General features: G+C 39.7%; 1 protein-coding gene across 1 annotated transcript in view; it reads left to right on the top strand.

Annotated features, from left to right (window-relative positions):
* Nucleotides 1-13,834, top strand: part of LOC140381587 (protein diaphanous homolog 3-like) — a 192,132-nt gene that overhangs the window by 111,911 nt on the left and 66,387 nt on the right. The window contains exon 28 of the mRNA XM_072465652.1: nucleotides 305-367. Coding sequence (XP_072321753.1) covers nucleotides 305-367 — 63 coding nt within the window. The remainder of the gene's footprint in view (nucleotides 1-304; nucleotides 368-13,834) is intronic.

Raw genomic sequence — 13,834 nt, 5'->3', positions numbered from 1 at the left:
TAAGGATATGATCTGAGGTATAGTATGATCGTTGACAAATAACATTCCGCATTGTGCCTGAATTCTGTGAAAGAATTGCCATCCACAAAATGCATCTCGGCAGGGATTATACTGCCAATGTTAAGTAGAAGTATTTGCACTTTTCTACATAGATTTTTTTATTCAGATGTTATTTCATCAACTGGAGTGTGCCATAGAAGGGCAAGCACAATATGTACTTTACAGGCTCTTGAGCTGGTACCATTTCTGGCATTCCGTTATGTTTCCACTGCTCTCGTCGTAAATGGGAATTGTTTCTGTGCAGAAAACCAGCAGATGACCATCAGCCCTGGCTCTTTCAGGCAGGTTCTCATACCTGTCAGCTACGGTAAAGACAAACCTTTAAAAGCACATAAAGCTTGCGCGCATGTTGACCGCTTTTGTCTTTCTCCGCTGCTCAAATGTGTCTTTTTAATATTTCTGCAGTGTAATGCATATACCCCGTCACATTTTGTTTGCTGCTTCCTTATGTGTCCAGCAATCTATTCGCTCCTTTTCATTCTCTTTGTCCTTGTTTGTACTCTTTCTAAAGTGCAAGCGGCCGCAGCTAAAGCCGTTTGAGGTATGTGGACCTTGAAAAGTCTTTTTGGTGCATTTTGTTCCCCCCAATGCCGCAGGTACCACCTTCTTCTTGTTGCTTAGTTGTGTGCAATGCAGTGGCCTCTCAAAGTTCATAGCTTTGAAGTATGGGAAATTATTTTCTCTTCATTAATGTAACGTGCAAGAATCGAAGCAGTACGCAGAGTCAGTTATAAGATAACTGCATTCCCCTGTGCTGTTCATTATCATTGTTAATACATTGTTTAACAGTGGTTTGATTTACAGCCATTTTCTTCTCTTGTCAAGTGTTTTCTTCAATCACCACTGAGGGACTTAAAAAATGACACTGTAACCCTATTACTTCTGATTACTTGTAATTGCAATTCCAGTAGGCCCGGTGCAGGCGCACAAGAACAGAATTATTCACGCTTAATCCACCCACATCATTGATGGCAATGATAAAGGGCCTTGCACTGTTGTTCTTCTACAACTTATCTGAAATTAGATTGGAAAGGGGCGTGGGGGAGGGAGATCTACAGGGTGGGAGGAAAGAGACTGATCGAGGTGGCTGTAACATCAGAAATGGAAAGAAATGATGTGAGGAAGAAATATCGCTTGAGCTGCATACACTGAGACTCTGATAATCTGAGAGCTGAAGGCCTGTGACGCTGTGAGCAACCATTACTGTGTTATGATCAACTTACCTTTGGGTAAGTAGCACAAAAACCCGTTTGTGATGAATGATGACAGATAAATTAGGATGAAAGTGAACTAAACCTGCAGAGAGGAAAGTGCAGGAAAATGTCTGACGCTGGCATTATACAAGAGATGCTCTGATAACTGAGACTGCTGACAGGTCAGATCTAGAAACATTTGATTGCTTCAAGCTATTTGTTAAGAATCAAACCATGCACAATTCTGTGCATGTTTTAATAAATACATTTGTTGAATTGGTTTTAAGGCAAGTGGTCAAACTGGCCAAGTGCCACAGCTTAACCAAAGTGTTTGTATTGATATTAAGATGAAACCAAAGGTGCAACACAAGAACAGTGAGTTATTCTGTGTTTTTGTGATGCACTTTGTAACTTTTGTCGGTGAAAGGTGCTATACAAATAGATTGTGCTTACTTCATATTAACCCTCTGTAATTATCTAGACTTTAGTTGTCAAACCGATCACTTTGCTTGTTTGTAATAGGCTTTGTTAGTTGTATAGAAGCTGCAGTGTTTACCTCATTTGCAATAACAGTAACCACATGGTGTGTTTAACAGTCCTCAGTGAGACTTTGATGTATGTATACAGTCATAAAACAATAGGGATATATTTCCTGAAGGAAAATAGAAAATATTTTCTTTTCAGCAGCTCATCCTTGTGGAGGAAATGCCCCTCTCAGCTTTGCCTTGCAGACGGCCCCAGACCTGTATTGTTTGAACAGGGGATTAAAGTAAAATTAAATCCTGTTTAAGGACCATCTTCTTTCTGTTGTCTCAAACAGCCCTCGCAGTGGGATGCATGTGAAAGGTGCTAGGCACTCACTGGCACCGCCGCCCCCTTCTGGCAGCCTTAAACACGGTTTGTTGATGAACGCGGCTCGCGGCTTTACCCTGTCACTGCCAGCCTCCCAGTGCAAACACGGCTAATTACTTTTCTCTGCCCAGCACCAGCTCAGCCCGCTCGGCGCCCATTCATCTTAATTTCCCCCTCTCTGCCATCTGCCCCCTAAACAACACTCATTTCCCTACCAGCCCATATCTCCGCTGTCTCCCTCTATGCTGTTATGGCCTGACAATGGCCCTCCCCAAACATAATTGCTTGTTACTGGTGTGGAGTTTTTCTCCACTTCTTCTGGCGCACCCTTTTTTCGCCCATTTCCCTTCCCTCCTTCCACCTCACTTGAGACTTGAGCCTAAATTGCTTACTCCTTAAGTGAGAAAGGTGGTAGTTGATATATTTAAAGTTTATTTGCACCATAAATTAAGTGATGCTGCTCCATTTTGGTTGTATTTGTTTACCAAAGGATGAACAGAAATGTTTAATTAAGGTACAAAGACCTTTTCCTTTCAATGCAACTGTTTGATTGTCTCAGCAACTCTAGTCTTTCCTTAAATCCTTTAGTAGTGAAACAAAAATGGTTCAGTGATTTCTGTGCTCTAGATAATGAAAATGTAATGGCAAAGATTAAAGAGCTCATGCTACTCTTTCTGTCTGTCCCAAGCCTTGGATGAATGGACAGTGTTATGTATTTAGAGGTGGGCAATATTGACAAAAAATAACAATGTTTTTTTTTTTTTTTTTTTTTTTTCTCATATCATGTCAATCCATCAGAAATGCACTAAAACATGTCTTTAAACATATTAGCTGAATTTTATTATCAGACAAATATGAAAGGTCTATAAAAATAATTTAAAAAAGTTCAGAAATATCACCATTTAAAGTTTAAAACTGTGGTGTTGTTTTTTAATCAGTGCTTTCTGTAGCATTTTTACCTTAAACAATATACTCAGTATTCAAATTGTGCATATTCTCACGCAACATTCACAATATTATTTTGATATATTACTCTACTATTATTATTAAATATGAATACATTGTATTAATTCCTTATACTCTTATTACATACTATAATTAGGTCAATATACCAACATAGATAACACAATTACAGTGAATACTCAAACATGGATATTTCCAGCTGGTTAGTTTCGTAGTTAGTTTGTGTGTTGTGGCCCAATTTATATTGACTTCAACCTCTGTATAAGGAGATCACTTTGCCTGTGCTATATTTCACATTTTATGTTTTAATGTTCCCCTTAGTGTCCAGAGTTTGGCTGCAGTCTGGATGTTGTCTTTAGGCTCAGTCACCTCAAAAGCATTTAAACAGCTGTTTTACTTCCACACCAGCTGACTGCCTTTTCCTTTTCCTACTGTTTTAAATACTTTTCAATAATTGATCACAGGGGTGTTCCTTTCCTCCAGCCGTGCAGCAAAAATAACTAAAACTCAACATCTGCTCCACAAGACATTGCAATTAGTGGAAAAAGGGAGATTTGAATGGTCAGTCACTACTTTGCACGGTGCGGCCATTAAGCTTTTGCGCTGAGGGTGATGGGACTGAATGTGTCATTATTGTCAGCAGAGACAAATCAGATGGCCAATCGCTGTTGCTCCCCCTGGTCGACTTTGGTAGTTTGATTACTGCTGCAGTGCTTCATAGACATTATGAGTATGATTATCATGCTGTGAAGAATATAATAAAAAAAGTGTCTTGTGGTGTGTGCTTGCAAAGAGTTCCTAATTCCTAATTTTTTACTTTTCTTTTTACTACTTTTCTTGGTACATTATTGGCAACTTTGTTTGACTCTGATAGAGCCACCTTGTATTTTTTACACAGTAGACTCCACACAAATATTTTAACGGCCTGTACCAATTTTTTTTGCATGTTAAAAAGTAAAATCTAGATGTATTGTAAAAGCATCTGTTTGGGTGAAAATGAGACCAAAGTTCTTTATCTGCACTTGCTTACTTTTGATTTGAATCAAGATCATTTGCCTGACTGATTGGTTGGTTTGTTTGGGTAATTCGTTTTGAGTAATTGTGAACGCCCAAGAAGCAAACTCTGGTCCGTTCGGAAAGGTCAGTCTCAGTCCAATTGAATCAAACTCTGGCGAGATTTGTCTGAATTGTGAACGTGAACGAACTGAGAATGGAACTAAACCAGGAAGTGACCATGAAGTGGGCCACATGAGGCTCACACTCCTGTGTGAGAACGATAACAGGACAAATGACACGTAGAAAGACGTGAAATCAACAGGAGCAGGTCAAAGGCTGGTTTAATTATAATTACTGATGATCATACATAATTATAAATTCAAAAGTAACAATGTTTTAAAGCTAAATGGAACCAAACATAACAAAATAACACTTAAGCTGGCTTCAACGTAGGAAAAGTAGCCAATATACAGCCAGTAATATGCTGTGCAGGTAAATGTCATGATGTCATTCCGTTTGTTGAGGATCAGGCAGAGCTCTTTGTCTGTTCCTCACGTTTCTCTGTCCTTCCTTTGGCTGATATTGTACAATTCGCCTCTACAGGTGAAGGGGAGATACGTCTATCTGCACAAAAGTGTATTGTGATTGCAAAGCAGACCAGCTCAGAGAAAGAGACAATGGGGCTACTTTGGTCCTCAATCGAGTTTGCTTCTATTTGTATTGTGAATGCGACAGTATAAAGTGTTTTATTCTCCACAGGAAGTGCACTGTACACATACTAATGTTTGTTGGCTTTATCTTGACCTCACAGTTGTGAAAAGCACTTTTAAATTCATTGTGGTGAATATTTAGGATACTGTGAATGCATTAGGTAAGTGAGAAACACACATACTATTGTAAAGAGTTTAAAATGATCTAGTTCTGTTTATTTATGTTTTAAGGCAAGGCAAGTTTATTTGTAGAGCACATTTCATACACAAGGCAATTCAAAGTGCTTCACACAGCAGGAAAAATGCATTCAAATCACAAAGAAATTACAGAAACAGAAATACAATAAAATTAACTGAATTAAAAATGATCAATCCAACTGATTGTCTAAACTAAGTTTAAGACTGTAATAAAAAAGGTACAGCACCTTTAACCAAATGTATTGCAATAGCTTTCAAACTTAATATTGTTAAGTAGCTCAGTGGCTGAGTGCTTGTCTTCTGATCCAAAGGTTGACGGTTCAAATTCCTATACATCCTTTATACACCCTTATATGGCACAGGCTGTACAGTTAGCTGGTTAGCGACTACTGTCGCTCAGGCTTTGCCATTGTCAGATCTAATGGACCTCAATCCCCCGTAGTAATCACAAGTTCCTCCAACTTTCTCTCACTATACAAAAATATGCATGGCCATAAAATATTCTCCAATGTTCTGTGTTATTAATTATTTTAAATTGACGCTGAATGCTAAACATAACCTGAGAAAGAAATTAACTGGATACCACTTGTACAGCATATTACTCTATGATAATGAGAACAGCCATACGCTCCAGCAATACTCCTCGTGTTCCATTTCTCCTCCAGCTTGCCCAAATTGGCACGGCGCATTTTAACATGAGCCAATAGGTAAGGTGTTTAGCTAGGTTTTCCATTTCCCTGGGCCACCTCCACTGCCATACACAGTCGCACCCTCAGACTCTAGAGGATGGAGGTATAAGCTAGCTTCAGGTCTGGATAAGGCTTCAGGGCTCTGCGGCTTCTCAACACTTTAAATTGGATTGGGCTGCACAGAATGATGGATCAATGCTGGTTAGCCACACAGGTGTAATAGACTTATTGAATCTATAAAGCGGCCATAGCTTTTTAACTGTGTGCTTCTGGAAACATCTCTCCAAGGCACTGTCTGGTCATTTCACCAGACTTTATTTGTTGGTATGTGTAGAATTACTGGGATGCTATAAAAAGTGCTTGGGGTTATATATATGTCTTGCATTTGGAGCTGAATCTCCAACTAGTATTCTGTGTTTTCTTCGGTCATTTTGTTGTTGTGTTTTCATTTTGCGTTTAGCCTTGCAGGTCTTTTTGCAATCATCAACAGTGCATACTTCAAACTCTACATAATAAAATAACAAGCAATGCAAGGTAAACACTGTTAAGTGCTCCTTACTTTATTCACTAATTTGTTAAATTGCAGGGGATGCCAATGGATTATAAGGAGACTATTACGCGCTTTTGTAGACTAGTGGGAGATTGTCATTGTCCTTTTGGAGATATGCAATATTAGAATATCATAATTAAAACTCTGCCCTGTGGTTATAGTTACTGGTAATTGTATGCACCATTCTAATTGTGTGCGATATTTAAACCTCAACAAAGACATTTACAGGAACATTGTAGCACATTCCGGATGCATTATTGAAATGTTGCCTGATTAAGATGATGCAAAACAAAATCGATATGTTCAGTTTCGTCCATATTGTCCACTTGTATAGGAGACATACAAAAACAGTGCATGTGCTTATTGTAAACCCTATTTTATTTACAGTCTCTCAGTGTCATAAAATAAGTCTTGCTCTTTTTCCGGTCTGCTCCTCTCTCCCTGACCGATAGCAACAGACTCTAAATGTATATGGCTAAGTGTCCATGTAGGCTGTAATGCTCTTGTCTTGAAACCACCCATTAAGCGAAGCACCTGTGATCTATGAACAAGTGGATGTATCTGTCTTTAGAAGCTATTACCGCAGAAGTCTTTAGTGACACCCGACCTAACGATTATCATGTGTGATACAGCTCAGAACTAGCACTTAAAAATTGACGTTAAGGTCATTGCACAAAGTCAATGAATCCCATACCGAATAAAAATGGCGCCCTCACTTGCACTTAAAGGCATTAAGGATTATAGCCCTAAACCATGCCTCTAGTTATTGGAGATGGTCGTTTGTGCTATGCATCTGACAATTCAACTCTATGACCCTTTTTGCTGAATTTATGTCACGGTGTCTAATATCTGCTTGGTCACAAACAGGGCAGTTGAGTAAGAACTGCAAATAGTGTGGAGGTATGACCTATTGACGTAATCCGCACTAACTTCTAGTATTTCTCAAACTTGGCATTGCAGAAAATCATTGAAATAAAACGGGTGAGCGTGTCAAGTTGAACTGAAAGTCAAAAAAGTTGCTTCCTCAATCGACTTTATGTGACAGATGTATGGAGAGAGAGGAAAAATCCAGCTTGCAGTCAGTGGCAGTGGCATCTTGAGGAAGGGATACTCGAGTGGTGCTGTTGGGCTGTTTTGCTGCTTGGTTTTTTGATTCCCCCTCTTATAGTGTGTGATATGTGGATTCCACTGCAGGTGACCGCATCCTAGAGATTGCCTCTGCAGTCATGGTTGTATTCCACTACACATTTCTGTCTACCCGTGTCCGCATCAATTCTGGCAGAAAGCACTCTATAAACCACTCTACCAAAGTTCTTTTGTAGTATACTCTTTTACTTTTTTTTTTTTTTAACTTTGTTTGTCAGCACTTTATCGCTTTACCCCCAGACATGACATAAGCAGAAAAGAGAGGGGTTATTAAATCATTTCCGCTGTGCACAAAACCAAAATGAAATGGTCTCCCCTCTCGTCTCCAGATCTGGTAGGATTGATGCGTTACTTCCTTGTTTCAAAACAGTGGAAGTTGCTGATTTATCTGTGGTTAGTCATAATGTATCATCCACACGTCAAGAAGGGCCCTTGCGCTTTTCATTAAAGTGACAGATTTGAACAAAGAGCTTCTGTTCCTCAACACCGACTGCCTACTTGCTCCCTCTCCACGCGTGCACACTCTTGCATACATGCATAGAAATCGTTTGCTTAAAACTTATGTTTAAATAGTGTGCACATATAAGAGCTATAAGCCGGTCCCATGTTAGGTACTCAAAGGCCAGGGACGACAGATGTACTGTGCTCTGTATTCATGTACACAATCACACGGACACTTGGAAGCCACGTGTCTCTCTCTCTCTCGTGCTCTCTCTCGCGCTCTTGTTGCCACACTTGATTGGAGGTTCAGATGTAGACAAAAGGCTGTCCAGATGGAAGAGTATGCATTGACCTGCCTGTCTGTCTGAAGTGCTGTAAAAAGATGTGTATGCCTGGGCCATGTCTGAGCTATTGCACGCTTCAGTGGAACAGATGGAGTAAGAGGGCACCTTAACAAAGTGGAAAACATAATTAGGTCCGGTTTGTGTGGACTGAATGATAATAGGACAATGGAGACAAACAAACAAAAAATTGTCAAATATTTAGCTAATTTATCATGATTCAAATACTGTAATAATACTTTTAGTGTTTCCAATAGGGCTGCGGGATATGGCATATTGATCAATCTTATCTATTGATTCAATTATTGTCTTTTCAAAATCTAAATAAGTATTAATACTTTCAGTATTTATTTTATGAATATAAGACAGACTTCCCATGTCAACTTGCTCCAAACCACATCTTTTACTGACATATGATTGGATTTTGATCCCTCATTTAAAAAAACATTTAAGTGACTATTACACTTGACGGAAATTCAATCTCAATTCAAATTTGATTAATTGCCCAGCCCTAGTTTCAAATGTATTTATTAAAAAAAGGATATGCCCAATCCTCTAGCTATTTCAATACATAACAGTATTTACGTTTTAATATTTTTGTGCATATCTTGCTATACCACACCCAACAACTGCAAGAAAAGTTGTCAAAGCCTTTTTGTAAGTAAGAAATCCTATAGTCGCTGGTGATTTTATCAGTGAAATAAACATGTTTACAGCCGCCCTTGGTCTCTTGTGTAAAGTTACATCTTTATGGAATGTGAATGTCTTTTTATACTATATTAAGCTCCTCGGTTGTGGATGCTGTGCTGCCATTTGCATGTTTGTGTCCACTTTCTGTTAGGGTTTTTGCAGTAACATATGACTATGTTTTACCATAGAGATGCACATGGTTCTCTCTTAATGGAGACTTTATGTCCTCTATGCGACTGTGAATTCTCTGCGGGTGCTCCGGCTTTCTCTCGCCATACAAAAATGTGTGACAAAAAAATTTTTTGGGGCCAATTCATGTTGACCATTTTGGAAATGTGTATTGCCGGTATATTGGACAAGCATTAGTGATTTAATTCATAGTACATTTTAATCTCATACATAGGATATTGTTATACATTTATTACACATTTAGTGGTTAATTGTTAACATATTACCATAGATATAAAGGCCAGTAAAATAGATTTGAGAAGGAATATTTTTTTCTAAATTTTACTTGGCCAGTGTCTGTCTATCCAAAGTATATGATTTCCATATTAAAAACATGTGGTCATAATGAAAAAAATAAATAAAAAATGACAACATTGTGCGTCCTAATGTTTTTTCCTGTTATTTTTCTGTTAATACACTTGTGGACACATTTAATGTAACAATCCAACCTTGTTTTTTAACATGAATAGCCTCTCTAAACCTGTTCTGGAAGTATTTTGTCCTCTAAGCACCTTGTGGAAGTCCTCAAAGGCATTGTTATAGCAACATACTGAGTATGCTGTGGCCTTTATCAGAAGCACATGCTGAATATTGATGCCCAGACGGAGTGCTGGTAAAACTTAAATTGACTGTATTAGGCTGGGATGCGCGGACATTCACCTCAAGCCAATACACATTAATAACGTTGTAATCTTTGTAATCCTTGCCTAGCGGAAAATGAGAATTGGTGATATGTACTCACTTAAGTGGTCTGAGAGGCTTGAGTGGAAGGTAGACATATTACCACTCGATATAAAACCAATGTACTGTAGATAATAAAGATTTCACTCTGTCAAATATCTGTACATTTCACATTTTTTAGCCAAGGCTAAGCCGATCACGCCCCCCTGATATCCTTCTTAGCTGGAGTATTAAGATGCTGGCCCGTGGATCGTGAAATAGAAAGTGGTTTTCAGCATGTCGAGCCGAGGACCCTAATCAGCCCATTCACACATGGCCCAGGCTCCAAACGGCAGGTGTAGGACCTAATGGAGGGATTGATATTCAACCACCTTCTGAGTTTCCTTTCACATTTTAGGAGGACTTTTTCTTCAAATTCTCTTTTTTTTTCCATGAGATTGGAGTCAAGAGATGTACGATTATGATTTTTAAAAGCACAACCCCTAGTTTTGACCAAAATCAAGGTTGGACAACACCAAGCCAGGACTATGTTAGGGTGAACATGCTAATATGCTTATAGTTGTGTCAAAAGGGCAGGGCATTGTGACATTGTGAATTATCCTTAATAAAAAAAGACAGGGTTTGCATGGGTACTTGAAATCCTTGCAAGTGCTTGAATTGTACTACATTGTTGTCACGATTGGAAAAGCGCTTGAATTTCTGAAAAAAGTGCTTGATAATGCTTGACATTTAAACTTACCAGTCTGTTTCTTATACATTTTGACTGTTTAATTTATGTTGTAACGCCCAAAATCACAACAGCAGTTGCCTCAAAGGGCAACAGTAAAAAATTGATTAAACAATGTTCATAGGAAATTTGCAGATGTTCCAACATCCCCTGTCCTTCTCGGCAAGGAAAATAACTACAAAACTTTGGGGTGAACCACAGTGAAGGAGACCACAGGCTGATGCGCTTCCATTTGCAGATAGACTCTTGAGCCAGAACCACTCGGAAGGAGGGTGGTTCATCAGCAAGACGATTCATATAGGCAGATAAGGAGCCATTCATCTAGAGCAGAGAGCATTCCTCCAGGCAGTTGAGGAGCATCCAGATTTATAGGTATCTGCAGTGTCTGAAACGGTACCACTCCAAGACAGGGCTGTGTTCAAAATAAAGATACGGCGATATATCGTCACGGGCTCCGATACGGAGTCGCCGTATCGATACTTTTCAATAACGTTAATTTATTAAAAATTGTCCGGGCGGCCGTTTAGAAGCTCCCTCCTGTAGAGGGCGGTAAACAGCGCGGATCTACTGAGACAGACACACACCGTGCGCCAGCGTGTACACAGGCCTGAAGAAGAGCTTTTGGCTCGAAACGTTGCTACTGTTACACGCCTCCTTTTTCCATTCTATTTGATTTCCTTTTTTATTTATTTCATTCCTTTCACCCCTTTATTTTATACAAATTCAACGCAGCCCCGGAGCTAACTTAGCCCCGAGCCCGCCATTTTAGCCCCGGAGCTAACACAGCCCCGAGGCCACCACAACAGCCGAACCGGAGGCAAAACACCGGACACAAACCTGACAACAACATCACACACATCTTCCCTACTCTACACTACATAAACCGAACGGTTAAACAATAAAACCAAGCGGTTAAACATTACAACTATCCAACAGGGCCCCGCTGGAGCGCCTGTTAGCTTAGCGTTAGCCGTGGCCACTTCCGCGCTAGCGCAACTTAGCTTAGTGCCGAGCCCGACCCGACCCGAATAAACGGGATTTTAAGACCAAAACAACAACAAAAAGACACAAACAGAGGGTCAACAGACTCCACACATCACACACATTACACAGACCTTGCCAATTATTTGGCAACTTTACTTGAATGTGTTCTTTGCATAAGCTTTGTGGATAAACATGAAAATTCATGCATTTTCTTATCCGGAATAAAACAAATGCCCATTTGGTAAACTTTAAGACCCTTTTTTCAAAAAAGTATCGGGATATGTATCGTAATGAGGGAATTGTATCGGGACATACAAGTATCGGGATACGTATCGCATCGCGACCCCTGTATCGGGATACGTATCGTATCGCGAGGGTCTTGGCAATACCCAGCCCTACTCCAAGAGGAGTGGAAGAAGAAAAGCCAGTTAAGAGCGCTACCAGTTTTCAATTAGTACTTTTGAAGGGAAATACTCTGCGGCTACACCTGCAGAAAACGTGCTGAAATAATTTTTGAAGGGTTGCGCATAAAATTACTAGCACGAATGCTAGTAATTGTATGCGCATCCCTTCAAAAATTATTTCAGCCTCACAACACTGGTAGTTGCTACTAAGGCCAAAAAAAAAAAAAAAAAAAGTGTTTCCGGTAACATCTGAATTTCAAAACCCGACCTTAAACATTTTATCGCATATTTATTGGCCGTACGTTTCAAGAATGTCAAATTGTGAGAGAGAATCCAAAAGCTGCGGGAAAAAATAATCTGTGGGGATCGTAAGATATGAAAATTGCTGCACTTTTGATAGGTTTCGTTTTACCTTTGGGCGCATCCATGTTTGCAGATCCTCACATTTTATTAGCGTGCAGACCGGGTTGGTCGGCACTAGATCATACACTCCTAACTCATGGTAGTCAGAATCAGTTAGGAGTGTATGATCTAGTGCCGACCCACTGGCTGCCTCGGCCATAGCGACGGGCACGCCCGGGGTAGCAGCGGTTAAGATATTTTGCGTGACGGTCGAAAAGTGCTCACATCACGTAGTGACAATAAGAAAAATAGTGTGACACCGACACTGGCGCCTGTCATGGGTTCGTTCGGCCCATTTCAAAGTTCCAACTACTGCTGCCTATTAGCAAATGATCCTCTTAGTCAACGAGACTCCAAAGTACAGCTGGGCACTTACAAGCAATGGTGCTTTGGAAAACTTTTTGGGACGAGTGGATCTACAGCTCATCGAACACGCGCCCAGGGCAAAAGAGCATTGCCCGCTCTGTTGTTGTCTGCTAATGGCTCTTTTCCTGTGGTTGGACTAGTATAGATGTAGAGAACTATTTTATTCAATATCTGCATACCAATAAGGCCACTTCAATGCAAAGCGCTCCCTTCTAAGAAAAGAAAACTGTCTGCAAAAGCTGTGCAAGGATTTTAAAATATAAAAAAAAAAAAAAGTGGCCTAAGTGGGAGCTGACTCCGGCCCGGGAGCATGAAGCAGGTGACAGACACATGCACACAAGAGTGTTAAATTACAATAATAAAATGTGACGGGGGATTATCAAAATTAAAAAGAACAATGCGTTACATCGCTCTATCATGCAACACAATTGCTTTTTCATTAGAGACATTCACTGTTGTCTCGCATCACATTCTCTATGTAGGTCCACTGCTCCTTTCCATCAGGGTGCACACACAAGAAGCACAATTTACAACACTTCAGTCAATTTTTGAGCATTCAGTTTGCTTGAAATCACTTTCTGATTTTAATGTGTTCAATAATCAAACGTGTGCCGTGCCTTGGCCCCTTCCTCACTCACAGTCAACCTGGGAAACTATCTAATGTCATACATTTTCTCTAGCCTTTTTGTTGTGCTTCACTGTCTGTTGGTAATACAGACATATTTAGTGCAGTGCATGATGACGGTTGTGAGAATGGCCTATCAATAGTAGAACCTGAATGACACTCAACTAATTCAACTAAGCAAGCCAAATGTTTCTTAGGGTCAGATAAATCTGACTCCATAAAATAATACTTACTTTTAATTTCCTACAAACTTCCAACAAAGTACACTTCACCAGGTCAATTTCTTATGAAACTTGTTGTCATTTTCTCAATCAGCATATTGGGAGGGAAACTACCCATTACCCATTGTCCCTGACGAATTAGAAAAAGTGGTTTGCCAGAATAAAAAAGTTTGAGAACCACTGCTCTAAACTCTTAGTAGTACAAGTACTCTATAATGAAGTCAGTTCCACCATGGCTTAGTGCTAATTATATTTCACAGCAGCCTTATCGCCAAACTCCAGGGGCCACACCACTATGCCGTCAGGGAAAGAAAAACCTACAGAGATTATTATAGAACATCTTTTATTATCGAGGGGAAAATAAGTG

This window comes from Eucyclogobius newberryi, unplaced genomic scaffold, assembly GCF_026437365.1.
Source record: "Eucyclogobius newberryi isolate DKJ021-1_F unplaced genomic scaffold, fEucNew1.0.hap1 SCAF_5, whole genome shotgun sequence".
NCBI lineage: Eukaryota > Metazoa > Chordata > Actinopteri > Gobiiformes > Gobiidae > Eucyclogobius > Eucyclogobius newberryi.
The sequence above is the reverse complement of the archived record's forward strand: the minus strand, read 5'-3'. Positions and strand labels throughout refer to the sequence as shown.